The sequence below is a fragment of the Acomys russatus genome, chromosome X (assembly GCF_903995435.1).
Source record: "Acomys russatus chromosome X, mAcoRus1.1, whole genome shotgun sequence".
Taxonomy (NCBI): Eukaryota; Metazoa; Chordata; class Mammalia; order Rodentia; family Muridae; genus Acomys; species Acomys russatus.
The window spans coordinates 39,054,302-39,070,090 of NC_067169.1; the positions used below are offsets into that span (position 1 = coordinate 39,054,302).

General features: G+C 37.4%; 1 protein-coding gene across 5 annotated transcripts in view; it reads right to left on the reverse strand.

The window, feature by feature from the left end:
- The window catches only part of Gk (glycerol kinase), a 72,057-nt gene that overhangs the window by 22,475 nt on the left and 33,793 nt on the right, over positions 1-15,789 (reverse strand). For 3 of the 5 annotated variants that reach the window (XM_051142177.1, XM_051142179.1, XM_051142180.1), the window contains 8 exons: positions 14,676-14,813; positions 11,867-11,976; positions 10,842-10,908; positions 9,661-9,678; positions 7,737-7,772; positions 7,120-7,187; positions 1,972-2,014; positions 1,268-1,348 (listed from right to left, as the gene is read on the reverse strand). In XM_051142177.1, the coding sequence (XP_050998134.1) occupies positions 1,268-1,348; positions 1,972-2,014; positions 7,120-7,187; positions 7,737-7,772; positions 9,661-9,678; positions 10,842-10,908; positions 11,867-11,976; positions 14,676-14,813 (561 nt within the window). The remainder of the gene's footprint in view (positions 1-1,267; positions 1,349-1,971; positions 2,015-7,119; positions 7,188-7,736; positions 7,773-9,660; positions 9,679-10,841; positions 10,909-11,866; positions 11,977-14,675; positions 14,814-15,789) is intronic. The other 2 variants (XM_051142178.1, XM_051142181.1) reach the window with 1 other exon arrangement.

Here is a 15,789-nt window from a genome sequence, read left to right on the forward strand (position 1 = left end):
TAAGAAGGGGTTGAGAGTGCTGTGGATATAGTTCAGTCATAGGGCCCTTGCCAAGCAAGGTCAAAATCCTTGGCTCAACTATCAGTGCTATGAAGAAGGGGCCACAGTTTGGGAAGAGAGATTACAGTGTTTACGGGGAGAGGTAGAAAAGCTGAACCAATGTTCATCACGCTGTGGACCTAACAGCCGAGAAAATGTCTTAATTATGACTAGAAGCCTAAGCCCTTGATTAAATTATCATCAAGCATTCTAAGAAATGAGTCCCAATAAGTTACCAAGTAGTCCTTCCATAGTGAATTATACAGGGCGAGGGACATAGCTCAATGGTAGATATCTCCTAGAGCACACGAGGCCCTGGAGCCAATCTCTAATAGCACATGTAAAAAGATCTAAAACGGACTGTATAGACATGATCTCAAGACAGGTGTCTGATTTTACAAGCAAAATATTGCCTCTGTGACTTTAAACCAATGTTTGGTTCTTTATTTATTTTTGTGATGCTGGAGCCTGAATCTAGGATTCAGCTGGAGCCTTGAGGATGTCAGGTAAACAACTCTATCACCGGGCTCTGCGTCAACACCTTCAATGTCTCTTGTAGAGACCTATCATATCCTACAGATTTTGACCAACATTGTTCTAGTACAATTTGCAAATTTGTTGGAAACATGTTTCCCTGGATGAATGGGACAAGTCACCTCTCTTTGTTTCCCGCATCTCTATGTAACACAAGACTAATGGAGACACAAGTGAAGGGAGTAGCTCTGGCTTTCTGTGCCCAGTGATTTACTACGGACCACTGGGGCATTTTAGTTACTAAATTTTTAAGTTGATAGAAGCACTAGAGTCAGCAATCCAATCATTAAACTTTAAGGATATAAAATTTTAGATTGCATAGAAAGTAAATAATATCCTTAAGGTGACAAAATCAGTTGGTACCAACAACGAAAGAGATGGGATGGAGCCTTAACCCCCAGTTTAGTCCAAGGTTCTTTTTACCCAATCAAAGGCCAAAATCGTGGAAATCTGGCATCCTACATTTTAAAATGTGTGAGAGATCATGACAATTTTTCCAGGTGTGGTTGCTCATGTAATTGCAGAGGAAGAACGATCACCATATATTCAAGGGCAATTGGAAAAGACAGTAGAGAGTTCTTGGCCAGTCAGGGAACCATGACAATATCCTGTTTCAAAATGTCTCTTCCCCTAGACTGGATGGTAATTTTCATTAACTTTGTCATATCATTTGTACTGACTGAAAAGAACTTACTTCCAATGCATAATAAACAGGTTTGTCTCTGCCGAGTTTATAGGCCACGGTGGTCAAAAGGCCATGTTCAGAAAATACACACTGTGGGGAAGAAAAGCAGAGATTTTAGTGTAGAAAAAATGGAAAGGATGGTATAAAGCCTTTTTAGTGTTTGAGACAAAGTTTTACTGTGAAGTCCTGGTTAGCTGAGAACTCACTAGACTAGGCTGGCCTCGAACTCACAGAGATCTGCCTGGCTCTGCCTCCCAAGTGCTGGGATTAAAGGTGTGTGCCCCCACACCCAGTTTCTGTGTGAAGACATTTTAAAAGTTAAAATAGAGTATGTTTACTCATAATAAATCAATCAATAAAATAATTATTAAAAGTAAGTTTTAGTCACTGGTAATAAAAACACACTCAAACTGCTAAAACATTATTCCTTGTTTCAAATTAGATTTTTACTAAGAATCTCACATGATACTAAGTATATTTTCAATTAACACAAGCAAAAGAACACATATGAAAATTTAAAAAGTATAGAAGTCCTTTTATTAGAATCACTCAAATTTCATGATTTTCTTCCTTTCTATTGAACTAAGTTAAAGCATTATTAAGTTAAAGATGAAGGCCCCAAAAGCATATCAGTAATGAATTATATTCAAGCATTATGCATATGAATGAAAGAAAAGAAGACTTTCTTCAATCTGAATTCAAAAGAAACCAACCTTACGGCCTGTGTTACACAGCAAGAAGCACCCTGTTCCATACCTATAGGTGGAGGAAGGATGAACAGCATGACAATTTTATCAAAAGCAAATAGCAAAATCTTAATGCTATAAATGACCAAAACTGACATTTTACTTAGTCAAATAAAAGTCATTTTATGAAGTTTTTTTTTTTCAAGTGCTGAAATCTAACAAACATTACACACTAAATACTCTTTGGGCATATTTTTCTTTTTTAAAAAAATCAGTCTAGAAGGAAATATTTTGTGAACAATTAATGGGGAAAATGCAGGTATAGAATCTAGCATTTGGTTGGTTAGTCATAGGCCAAGGGTATATTTGTAAAATATAACTGAATTACAACAAATTCTATATACAGTTGCAGTTAAGGTACTCCTTATCTACACAGGGTGAAGCATCACAACTAATGGCCAGCCACCAATAGAGTTGGTCCCCTTATCTCTATCACTAGAAACATCACCATGTTCTGGGAGAGTAAAATGGAATAGCAGAAAGGGTAGCTTGAAAGCTAGGACCAAAGTGAGATTCAAGGAAAAACTAAGGTTTACTGATCATTCTCTCTGCAGGACAATATATTCCAACAGTGGTGGGATAATCAAAATCAGAACTCAACACGGTTGATATAGAAGAACTGAATGACTTTGTGGCAGTCTTATCAGTATAAGCTTTGGACTCTTCCATGAGCCTGGCACTTTGACATAATGGATATTTTGACTTGTACTTAGAGGATCAGTTACTAACCCCAACTGATACTACTAAGAGTCACAGAGAAATGGTTTTAAAGTGAGTAGGGATAACAAGGCTGCTACAGCCACAGATGTCTCTACCTGTGTTGGTTTGAATAAGAATGGCCCCCATAGACTAATGTGTTTGAACGCTTGGTCAATAGGGAGTGGCACTATTAGGGGGTGTAGCCTTGTTGGAATAGGTATGGACTTGTTGAAGGAAATGTGTCACTGGGGTGGGCTTTGAGGTTTCAGAAGCTCAAGTCAGGCCCAGTGGCTCATTCTTTCTTCCTGCAAATCCAGATGTAGAGCTCTCAGCTCCTTCTCCAGCTTATGTCTGTCTGTATGCTCCCATGCTTCCCACCATGACAATGTATAATGGGCTAAAGCTCTGAAACTGCAAGGTAGCCCCAATTAAATGTTTTCTTTATTAAGTTCTGCTCTTCCAAAGGTTCTGAGTTCAATTCCCAGCAATCACATGGTGGCTTACAGCCATTTATAATGATATCTGTTGTCCTTTTCTGGCATGCAGGTGTACATGTGTGCAGAACACTGTATATATAATAAATAAATAAATCTTTTTTTTTTTAAAAGTTGCTGTGGTCTTCACAGCAATAGAAACGCTAACTAAGACACTGCCTAAGCTTGGATTTCCTGCCCCACAAGTCTTGTTCCTATGCTATGGGAAACCATGGTTCTAACTGTGTTAGTCACATTCTAATAGTGCCTAGTGTCCATACTGGCAGAAAGATGGTAGCAGAATATGAATATGTATAACTATTATCCTGGTGGCTTCATTTTTCTTGGGCAAGAAAAACAAGCCAAATGTATTTTTCCTGATAAATATTTTCTTCATCTCAAAATATTTCATCTCATTATATCAAAGTGGATTTTTGGCTTGCTCAATGAACAAAGGACACATCCAAGAGGTGTGGGACTACTGAATATTTAAGTTTGTAGAGACAATAGTCAAATACACTAAGTATAGATAATACATTTACAAATTAAAGCATGTTAATTACTGTACTTTTTTACTGCCTTATCACTAAAATTGAAGCTCATTGTCACTTCGTACTTTTTCATGAAGCTGAGTTTGGATTTTATTATAAGTAGAAAGGCACTCAAGAAAAAAAAATAAGACCATACCCAAGAATATGGATGTGAGCTTCTCAAAGAAGAGTTGCAGTTTATTGAAAGGCATTTTAAACACAGACTTTATGCTTATTAGACTGTATAGCCCTGGCTGACCTGGAACTTGTCATATAGAGTAGGCTGGCCTTGCAACTTTGAACTGTAAGCCAGCCCCCATTAAATGTTTTCCTTTATAAGAGTTCCTGTGGTCATGGTGTCTCTTCACAGTAATAGAAACCCTAACTAAGACACTCCTAAGCTTGAAATTCCTGCCCCACAAGTCATGCTCCTACACTAGAGCTGCCTGCCTCTGTCTCTGCCTTTAGAGTGCTAGGATTAAAGGCATGTGGCAATGGTCCTGACAATTTTATGCTTTTAAAAGCCAAAAGGGAGCTAGAGAGGTGGCCCAGCAGGTAAGAATATTTGTTGCTCATGTACAGGACTTAGGTTTGAGTGCAAGCACCTACATGGTAGCTCCCAACTATCTGCATCTCCAGTTCTAACTTATCTGATACTCTGTTTTGACTTCCATGTGTTCCAAGTACACATGTTACACAAACATATATGTAAGCAAAATACTTACATAAAACGTATACTTAGCTCATTTCACATTTCCTTGTGTGAATAATATATAACTTAGCAGTACCACATAGATGGTCTAAACACAAATTCTTTTACTGGACCTGTTTTACTTTGGGTAAACTGAACCTTTTGTCCCTGGATCTAGACATCACTACTAATTCTTCTCTATTGACTCTCTGCAGTGTCCTATGTATCCCTGTAGTCTGTGTTTCTGTCCCCATCCTCTGAGTCTGTAGTATTAGGATATAGTGGCTTATACTATAGGTTCTTGGCATCTAGCTTCTCCTTGCTTTGACCCAAGACTGTCATCATATTCACTGTCAACTACAGTCAGACCTAAACACTAGCTCATAAATGGTTAGAAGTTACCCATTCTCTATCAAGGAGAAAAGAAGAAAACAAAACAAACAAACAAACAAACAAACAAACATCTTGGCTTGTAATTTACAGCTTTCCAGTATGGTTGTTATGGTGTGAATGAAACACTACTCGTGGGCTCATGATCTGACCATTGGGTGCTATTTTGGGAAGTTATAGATGCGTTGGGAGGTGGGGCCTAGCTGGAGGATATATGTCACTGGATGTATGCCTTTGAAGGTTGTAATCAGTCTACTGTCCTCTGTTTCTTCCTCCTTTCTGCCAGGATGGGAATTTCTCCAATACACGGTCCTGCCACTACATTGTTCTTCTAAACACCACCCACAGCTCTGCTTTGTTATTTTATGCTAAGTACCTCAGGCTGATGTGGCATTCACCATTTAACCCAGACTGTCTCTCAGGTGCCTGGAATACATGCCAGAACCACTGGGATCATGTTGGCTTATTCTCTACCATTTTCCTACCCCAATGTTCTCTACATTCTCTATACTAAACTTTCCTATTTGTATCCTTGTTAAGAGTCTCCTGCACTCTCCAGTACTGCCCATTCTCTAAAGCATCTCACTACTAGCATAATATTTCCTTATAGAGCTGGAGCAAGTCTAGGGTGTTGTGCATGCTAGGCAAGCACTCTACCACTGAGCTACATGCTGAGTCCATTCACATAGTCACTTATGATTTTTCTGGCCTCACACTGAAAGCCCATGGCATTATTTCCATGGTTTTTATGTCATGAAAGACCTAGTTTATACACCATTAAGTGGATTATCTGTGTTATTTCCCCTCAGGGTAAGAAATGAGAGATCACGAGCTGATGATTTGCTGTTTTCCTCCTCAAATCTGCAGTCACTATATAGGTACTAAAAGGTGTTACTTAACTTTAATTGCTAACTTAAGGACTTGGCTGACATTGGTACAGAGAGAAAGGAAGAGAAGAGGGGGAAATGAAAGCTATTTTACTGGGTCCCTATTATGTACTATATACTGTGCTAGGTAATGGGCATGTAGAGATAGCATCTAATTTACTAGCATTAGTGTTCCTGGCAAAAGAGGAAAGGGAAAAAAACAGCCTAGTTTTCTATGACTTCTGATTCTGTTGCCAAAACCCTGATTCAAAGAAAATGTTTTCACACTTATGTTGACTCAAATGCTCCTGTGTAACCTGAGGTCACCACAGCCTGAAAGAATTTTCATATAACTACTTCCAAACAAACTTTCATTTGAATAAGGTTATCCTCTCATATGAAGGTGGCTGGCCCTGCTGAATAATAATAGCATATATTTTAGGACTGCTAGATATTTCATTATTTGTAGACAAATAACTTAGTCACCTAAGTCAAAAATAAAGAAGTCATCATCATGGTAGTGCATGCCAGCAATCCCATCATTATTATCCCAAGAAATAGGGAGACAAGGACAGGGGCGTCATAGGCAGTCTAAGAACAGCCCAAGCTTCATAAGACCTTGTCTGAAAAACAATCCAATGAACCAGTAAGGAAAATATCTGGTGAAGGTACAGTGATGCATGTCTCTAATGTTAACACTTGGGAGACTGAGCCAGGAGGATTATGAATCACAGGGCAAGCTGAGGAACTACACAGCAAGATCCTGTCTCTAAAAGCCAACAAAAACAAAACAAAAACAAAAAGCTTCAAAAAACAAAACAAATCCAAACCAACTAGTGACAGAATTAGGAAGTCCTCAGGAGAAAAAACATCAAGGATACAGTCTTCTGTCTCACAGAATCAACTGGCTGAGATTCATGGGGGCTTGCAGAGGTCAGGGAGCCTGTAGGTGTCTGACCTAGGTCCTCTGTATATATGTCATGGCTTAGTGGCTTAGTGTTCTTGTAGGATTCCTAACAGGGGGAGCAGGGGCTGTCCTTGAAGGGAAAGGGACCTCTTTCCTCTTACTGGGTTGCCTCATCCAGCCTTGATGTGATGGTACGTGCCTGGTCTTATTGTAGCTTGTTATGCCATGTTTGGTTGATGTCTCTGGGAGGCCTGCCCTTTTCTGAGGGAAAGAAGGTAGGTAGGGTGGTAGAAAATGGGGGCAGGAAACATGTGGAAGAGGGGGCTGGGAAGAGGGGAGGGAAGAGAACCTATGGTCAGGATGTAATATATGAAAGAAGAATTTTTTTTTGGAGACAGAGCTTCTCTGTGTAACAGAGCCCTGGTTGTCCTTGACTCAGTTTGTAGACCAGGCTGGTCTCAAACTCACAACGATCTACCTGCCTATGCTTACCCAAGTGCTGGGATTACAGGTGTACCAGGAGAGAGAAGTAAACAAAGCAACATTGTGTTAAACTCACGTGTTTTTGGCCTGTCCATCCTGGAAGCACATTTGTCCCACCAAAGCAGCAGACTGGTCTCCCAAACACTAAAATTATACAGGACAATAAAAATTACCGAGACAATATTACTAATTTCCTTTCCTGAAAAGCCTCAGGTTTGTTGTCTGTCTTACATAGTCAAGGAGGGAGATATCTACGCCTTCCATTTCCTCCCATTGGCATTTCCTCAATGTATTAATCAAGATAAAATGCATGAGAAGAGTTAGAGTTCATTTCCTCCCTCCTCTTTTCCTCCCTCCTTTCTTGAGACAACAATTTCCTATAAGCCAGGGTGGCTTTGACCTCACTCTGTGGCTGAGGCTAAACTTAGAGTTAGGACTCCAAATTGTTGGGCTTGTACTGTATCACCATGCCAGGCTTAGCAATTCCTCAAAAGATTTTCAGTGCCCAGCCTGTGTCACAGAAGAACAACTGGCCAGGATTGCTGTTCTTACTTCTTCTCCCCAGTTCAAGAAAAGGCAGAAGGATTAAGATAGATAAGGAAAGCTACAGCAGTGCATGATAGTGGTGTGTATGGCAGGGAGGGGGGGGCGGGGGGAGTGGCTGACAGGAAGACATTTGTTGCCGATACTTACCCCAGATATTGGTACACCTTCCAAGGCCCCGGCTTTCTGATAAAAATTTTTTTTAAAGATTAGAAACAGTCACAAAAATTTGGCTCAACTAATATAATTGCAATAGGAATGAACAAGAAGAGCAACATGCCACAGGATGTGAGAAGACAAGACAAAGCAAGTGTTTCAACTACATGAGCGGGACAAAGACAGTAACTAGAAGTGTTTGTAGAATGACGAAAAGAGATATGGCACTAAAAGGGGACCTAAAACACTGGACAAGCAGTCAGGAGACACAGGCTCTTCTCCCAGTTAGTTAGTGTTAGGACACAGGCAGGCTGCTGCATCACACTACACAACATATTTATTTACAAAGATGACAACAATCAAAGTTAGTGCTTTGATATTGTTGTGGCTATTATGAAACAACCAACATATTTTTAAATAACTATCAAGCTAAAATGGAACATGGTTTCCAGAATGCTGTATTTGATCAACTCTTCTTTCTACTCAAACTGCTTTTAAGAAACAAGAGTGCTTGGATTTCAGCTATTCAACAACAGTTAAATTTAGGCAAGTAACAATTTATAAATTATGTTTTTATTTTTGTTTTGTTTGGTTTGGTTTTAATTTCAATCAGTATAGCCAGCAAGAATCAAAGTGAAATTTCAGTGCCTGGCCACCAAAACTTTATTAAATAGTTTCTGAAAAAAATATATTACAAGGCTGAGAATCTATCTCAGTGCTACAGCTATTGCCTAACATATACTGGTCCCTGGGTTAGTTCCCAGGGACCACAGCAGGGAAAACATTACCATAGAGGTATTTGTACTGATATTAAGGGATTAGAGAAATGAAGAATTGTGATCCCTAAAGTAAGGATGATGCACTAGAAAGAACACTAAATGAAAAACTTCAGGTCGATTCCTTTGCCTACCATTTGTTACCAATAGTACCTGAGCCATTAATATGAAGAATAGTATCTTCCCCAGGCATCTTTTATAGTAGGAAACACACACACACACACACACACACACACACACACACACACACACACACACATATATATATACATATATATATATGCATATATGTATGGAGACCCTTGACAAAATAGAAAATGCTCTCTAGAGTACTACTATTTCTTTCTTTCATGCTTTCTGGTTAATTAAATACTGGCTATTTTTCAAGGTTGGATTTTTAGTGCTAAGGATCAAATCCAGGGCCTAATAAAAAGTAAGCAAGTCCTCTACTGAGCCACACTCCCTGCCTATGACCTGATGTTTTTATTTGTTATATCTATTCTTTGGATACTAATAAAGGCTAGACTAGATAAAATGCTTAACAAGTAGTCATTAGGAAACCTAGAGGCTTTCTATCTGGATAGATTTATTATAAAATGTCTACTTATTCTCCCAAAATTATTAAACTTTTAACATAATCTAAGGAATGTTCAGGCATGTAAAGCGCTCTGATTTCTTTATTGGGGGAAGCTTCTAGAGGATTCCATGAGGGTCCTCTGAGGAAGCATGCAGAAAAAGTGACAGTGCATTTCCAACTAACTGGTCTGAAACACTGGGCAAGATATTCTATAAGGCAGATTTGCAGGATGTTTAAAAACCATTTCTAATTTCCCTACTATGTTAAAGGACAAAGTATATTGAAACTGTACTTTGCAATGGGTAGCATCCAATTTCTGGAAAGTTCCCTCAAAATTTTAGAAAGATTTATTTTAATCTTGGGGAAATATAAAAGAATAAAGAAGATTCTGCTTTGTTTTTAAAAAGCCCTAAAATATGACTACAGCTTGTAATATTTTGGAAGATCATGAAAATTCTAGCTACATTTGTTTAGTGAATATATTTATGCCTTATGAAAATAAATGGAAATGCACTGTATCTTTTCAAAATGAATGGGTAGCATAATTGGTGGGCAGCCTACTCACCAGGCTATGAGAGATTTTCTATAGTCAGCAAGGGGAAGAGAGGGGGACAGAAGCATAATATTTTAAATGCAAGAGGAAAAAAAGTAGGCCAATTTAATATTTTCTTTCAATCATTCTCTGAAGCTATTTCAAAAATAGCTTCTTTTGCTCTGAACCAAGTGAGTTTGCGAAACTATAGCTAAGCAGGGACTATGCCTGCCTTAAGGAATGTCACATTGCCTTAAAGGCTTATTCTACACAGAGCACTTAAAAATCCTCGCTCAAGCATTAACTAGAACATTTGGCATTTGTTTCTATTTTTAATAATTCTGTGAGTGGAATTCCTAATATTTTTCATGAAATGGCTACTTTTGAAACTTCCTTAAACTTATTCTTAAGTTTTATCACGCATTTCAAGTTTGTATGCTCAAATATCAGTGCAAACCCAACTAAAGGCGTTTATTCCCGATACTTGACTACAGATTTTCAATGATGCTAAGCACACTTACTTTTCTCCTTCGGGGTTTCAGTAAATGACCATTATGGAAATCGCCTTAATTAGCAACCTAATTTAGAAACAGACTCTTTGCTTTCAATTTCTCTGTTAAATTGTTCCAAACTAACAAAGAATGAAATATATAACAATGGTTTAGCCATTAAAAGGGATTAACTAGAAAAAAAGAACACTATTAAGGTGTGAACAATACTTGCTCTAAATTAAAAGCAGACATCACAGCTACTTTAGTTATGTTGAAGGATAAACTGGCCCAAACATTCCCACACCAATAAGTTAGGTTATCTATAAAGCTAAAAATATTAATATTCAAATGCCAAAAACAATATTATTGAAAGAAAAGCTAATCAAAGTTTATAAATAGAAAATCAATAGGTAGTAAGAACTCTGAAATGTTTAGTGTTTAGCTTTGGGTATATAATACTGTTTTCAATAAACATGTAAAAATATTTTAAATGCAAATAATTAGAAAGTAGGTACATCTGAGCATAAAATTCCATAATGATAAACATCAGTTATTTAAAACTAAATCCATTTCAAAACATTAAATCCTTATTTTACGTACTGCTGAAATTCACAGAGAAAGTCCCAAATCTCAAGCTATAAATCATAATAAAGTTGACTGTTGAATTCTAAATGGCAAAGGTGTTTTTTAAATAAAATCCCCTCCTCCTGCTATTTATTTTACCATTAGGCCATAGATCTCAGAAGAACTCCGAACATTGGGAAGAATTTCCATTGGAATTCCAAAAAATCTGAAAAATAATATCTTTGGGTATATAATACTGTTTTGAATAAACATGTAGAAATATTTTAAACATAAATAATTAGAAAATAGGTACATCTGACCATAGATGAAACAGTAGTAAAAAGAACACAGCTGTATGTTTGGGTATTTAACAGTCCAACCTTAAACAACCAAATCATTACAAAGTTTAAAGCACACTCAGAAAGCAAAGACCTTTTCTAAAAGAGGCTAATTCATAAGGAATGATTAATATGACCTATTTACCCTATGTGCAATAGTCATCGTTGGTGAGATGGCTCAGCAGGTAAAGGCTCTTACCCCCCAAACCTAAGGAGCCGTTTGATTCATGGGAACCAAAAGGTAGGAAGAACCTGACTCAAACAGGTGCATTCTAGCCCACAGAAACACACCTTAGCCCTTGTGTCTTTAAATCTGAATGTGTACAGCCATACATAATATATAAGGTTAAAGTACATATACACCATAGAAGCTGGCTGTGGTGGTTCATACCTATAAGCCCAGAATTGGTGACACTGAGGAAGGGAATCACCACAAATTCAAGATTAGAAGCACTGCCCACTCTCCCCACAACCATCGAGAATGAGCTATCATCCATTGGCTAGATCTTAATAGGGAGAAGGTCTAGGTTTACTGTATGCATTGTCCTTGGTTGGTACAGCAGTTTGTGCAGGGCTCCCTGGGTCTAGATCTGTTGGCGCTGATGGTCTCCCTGTAGGGCTCCAGGCTACAGTAAGACATTATACCAAAATATGACCCCCCCAAAGAACAAAATAAAAATCCTCACCCAAACAACCCATATAACCTTGCATATTGTAGTTGAAATGTCAACAATAAATGTTAGCATACAACTACCATCTGCAAACAAAAACATTCAGATTCTAAATAAATAATGTATATAGACGAATTTATAGGGAAAACTGCATTGAGGCCAAAACATAACTTACTCGCAGAGCTCTTTATCCCATTCCAAAGAATGAATGTTAAAAAGCATCGTCCGACTTGCATTTGTTACATCTGTACAGTGGACACCCCCATTGATTCCTCCTGTCAAACTCTAGATAGAATGAAAGGGATAGGTTAAGTCTGAATTAATCTGCACTATAATTTATATATTGTTAAGGGCAATTATCAACAACAGGGCTCATAAAACATGTATAAAAGTCAAGCATTTCAATAAAACAAGTGGAAGAATCAAGCATTTCAATAAAACAAGTGGAAGAATCAAGCATTTCAATAATTGAGTCTCAGAAGCACTCAATAGAAATACAATGTGAACTACATATGTAATTTTAAAATGTCTAGTAGCTGGGCCTATAAGATGGCTCCTCAGGTAAGGCACTTGCTGCCAAGCTTGATGGACCTGGGAGTTAATTCCTGGGATACACATAGTAAAAAGAGAGAACTGACCCCCACAAGCTGTCCTCTGATTTCCATACACATGCCATGATAGGCACTCCCCCCTGCACATACACACCTAAATGTAATAAAAGAAGAAGCTACTTTAAAAACACACAAAGAGCAAGGTATGGTGGCACACGCCTTTAATCCCAGCATTTGGGAGGCAGAGACAGGTGGATCTCTGTGAATTTGAGGCAATCCTGGTCTACAAAGTGAGTCCAGGACATCCAGGTCTACACAGAAAAACCCTGTCTCAAAAAGCCAAACACACAAACCAACCAACCAACCAAACAACAACAACAACAAAAACCACACAAACAAAGAAATAGAACTATAAAATAACTTTATTTCTATATTTCATCTTATTTTATTTAGCTAGAATATCTACCATTTGAACATATAAACAACAGAAATACTATTAATATACTTTAGTCTTTTTTCATCTTAAATCTGTGAAATACTGTGTGTATTTTATATTTGTAATATATCACAGTTCAGATTGACAGCACTCAAGTATTCATAACTTTATGTGGCCACTGTATTTGTGCAAGTCTAACTAATTTCTGGTTAAACAGAAGTCAGTTTTGTTTTTAATCTTCTATCTTTGCAAAACTTAGAGCCTTATAAAACTTGACTAAATGGAATGCTACTTCTTCAAAGGTTTATGGAAAATCTTGTATCTTCTCGTTTTCTTTTTTAATAAAACATCTTTTTGTGTACATTCTGAAAGCAGAATTATAAGCTCCCTATAAAACCTTGGGAACGAATGCTACCTTCCTTCATGTGTAAGCAATAGAAGGCAAGAAAAGAACAAAGGTAGAAGAGCACACCATTGGGAATAGCCTCTAATGTTCCATCCTGTCTCCTGGTATGGTTCCCATACCATTATGTTCCAACGCAATTGCTAGAGTCATTCATTCAACTGTGACTGATATATGAGAAAACAGTTAGCTTCTACAAAGTACAAAATATACATTCCTTGGCCAAGTACAAAGCAGGGTGGAAAATGCAATTCTTCTAGGATGTGCTCTGAAACACATGCTGTATCGATTCTATAAATAAGAATAAGGATAATACTGGCTTGAATTCCTCACTCAAGTGTTGAAAAAGTTCCTCACATAGTTACTAATGTATTTACAAATGGGATTATATGTTTGGAATTATGTGAATATAGTTGAAGCAAGATTGGCACAAGAGTTTATGATCTTGTGCATTGCCTACACTGGCTACAGTATTGCCTATTTCGGTGCACGGTAACAAAAAAAATGCACATAATAAACATAACACAGATAAAAGGAGAGAGAGAAAATGAATCACAAAAGGACATATACTATAAAGATATCCATTGTAGGACTGGAAAGATGGCTCAGCAATTAAGAACAGCAGCTACTCTTCTAGTGGACTCAGCTTCAATCACCAGTCCTACATCAGCTCACAACTCTATCAAATGTAGTCCCCAGGAATCTGACACTCTTCTGTCCTGGGAGGACACTGCATGCACACGGTGCACATACATACATATATATAAATATAAATATAAATATTTATATACATACACACATACATGCAGGCAAAATGCCCATACTCAAAAAGTAATAAAAATAAGTTAAAAATCAAAAGATCTACATTGCAAGCCAAGTGTGGTGGCATACACATATAATCTAGCACTTCGGAGACAAAGGCAGGCAGATAGATGTCTATGGTCTACACAGCAAGTTCTAGGTCAGCCAAGGCTACATAGTAAAATCCTGTTAGAGAGAGAGAAAGAGAGAAAGGCAAACAGGCAGAGAAACAAAGAGACTGCAGGCTGGTCAGGTCTGTATACTGAGACCCTATCTCAAAAAGTCAAAAACAGAAAAGTAATGTGTCATGTAAATATCTAAAATGTTCATTTATGCTGAACTGTGTTCAGCTCTGGACAAAATATCTTAATATAAACTTCTGCCATGCCTTAGTTTCATATCCTGGCATGATTTCACCAGAGAATACGATAAAATGTTCACAGTGAAGGAGAAAAGTAGTGTATTTTACTGTGTGAAATAGTTATTTCTTCTAAGAAATGGCTAGTGGTATAGAAGGAAATGAGAGACATGAGAAAAAAGCTACTTGCCTCAAAGAGTTATGAAATATGGTTTTGGTAATTATCTTCCTCTATCACTCAAATGAACAAGAAAAGTAAAAAGAGTAGATAAAAACTATCTCTCAAATGGGGACAGAGACATTTTGCTGCTTCTTGTAGTTTTTCTCAATAACAATCCTATATAGAAGTCTAAAATGCTGGTCAAACATAGTAGGTAGGACAGTAAAAAAAATCCCCCCAAACATTCTCTGTGCATACGTCACATTTAAACATACCCAAATGAGCCACGAGTCAATGGTCCCAAAAAGAGCTCTGTTTTCTTCAACAGCCTTTTGAACTTCTCTCACGTTGTCAAGGAGCCAACGAAGTTTCACTGCACTGAAGTAAGTGCTAAGTGGAAGGCCTGTCTTGGACTAGAACAGTTATGAAGGTCAGTCAGTAAATTATACTTACTACAATTTAAAACAAAACCTCTAAATAAAAGAACTCAACAAAACAAATGGGTTTGTAGTTTCCCATCAGCTTTGAAATGAAAGTACAAAAGTAATAGCTATCTATCCCATGGTACACGAAAGCATGTTCATGAACAAAGACCAGAGTGATTGTTTGCAGTTCAAAGGGCAGCCACGCAAGCAAGGTAAAGAGAAAAGGAAGCTATACACCATTTTCTAATTAGATAGTGACAATGTAATGCCATTTTGAAAACAATTGCTCATCTGTAGATCCTAAACCAAAATTTATTTTTCTTTTCATGGTAGATAGTGATATTTAAATCATAAATTAATAACAGGAACAAGAAAATTATCCTCAAACATGTTTTAATAACATACTATATTTCTATGTGTGCACACATACATATAAACATGCATACATGCATATTCAAATAACAGAGTAATACAAGCTTAGTGGGAAATAAATAAACTAGAGCTCACTGACATGCCAGATTAAAGCAATACAGAATTGCTGTACATAAAAGAGCAGCTGGCTAAAGTCAACAAATACAACAAATGGAAGAATGTGGACTGGGTAAAGGCTAAAGGGTAAAGATGAAACTCATGCATGCTTATTGATCTTTCTGGAGAATGGGTGAGGTTCAATTCTTATTAGCATAATAAATATCAATGCCTTTATAACATTCAAGTAGAGGGATTAATGATGTAACTAATATAAAATGATATAATTAGCTTACTCTCTGTCCTATTCTATTCGTTTTTCATATCTCATGAGCATATTTCATGAGAAAAATTATAGCTGATGTGATATGCTAGTACACGCCTATAATCTGAACATGTAAGTGGTAGAAGCACAAAGATTGTTGGAGAGCTGCTCTTTCAGTGGACACAGATTTGGTTCCCAGCACCCATTTGGTGATTAATAGCAGTATGTATC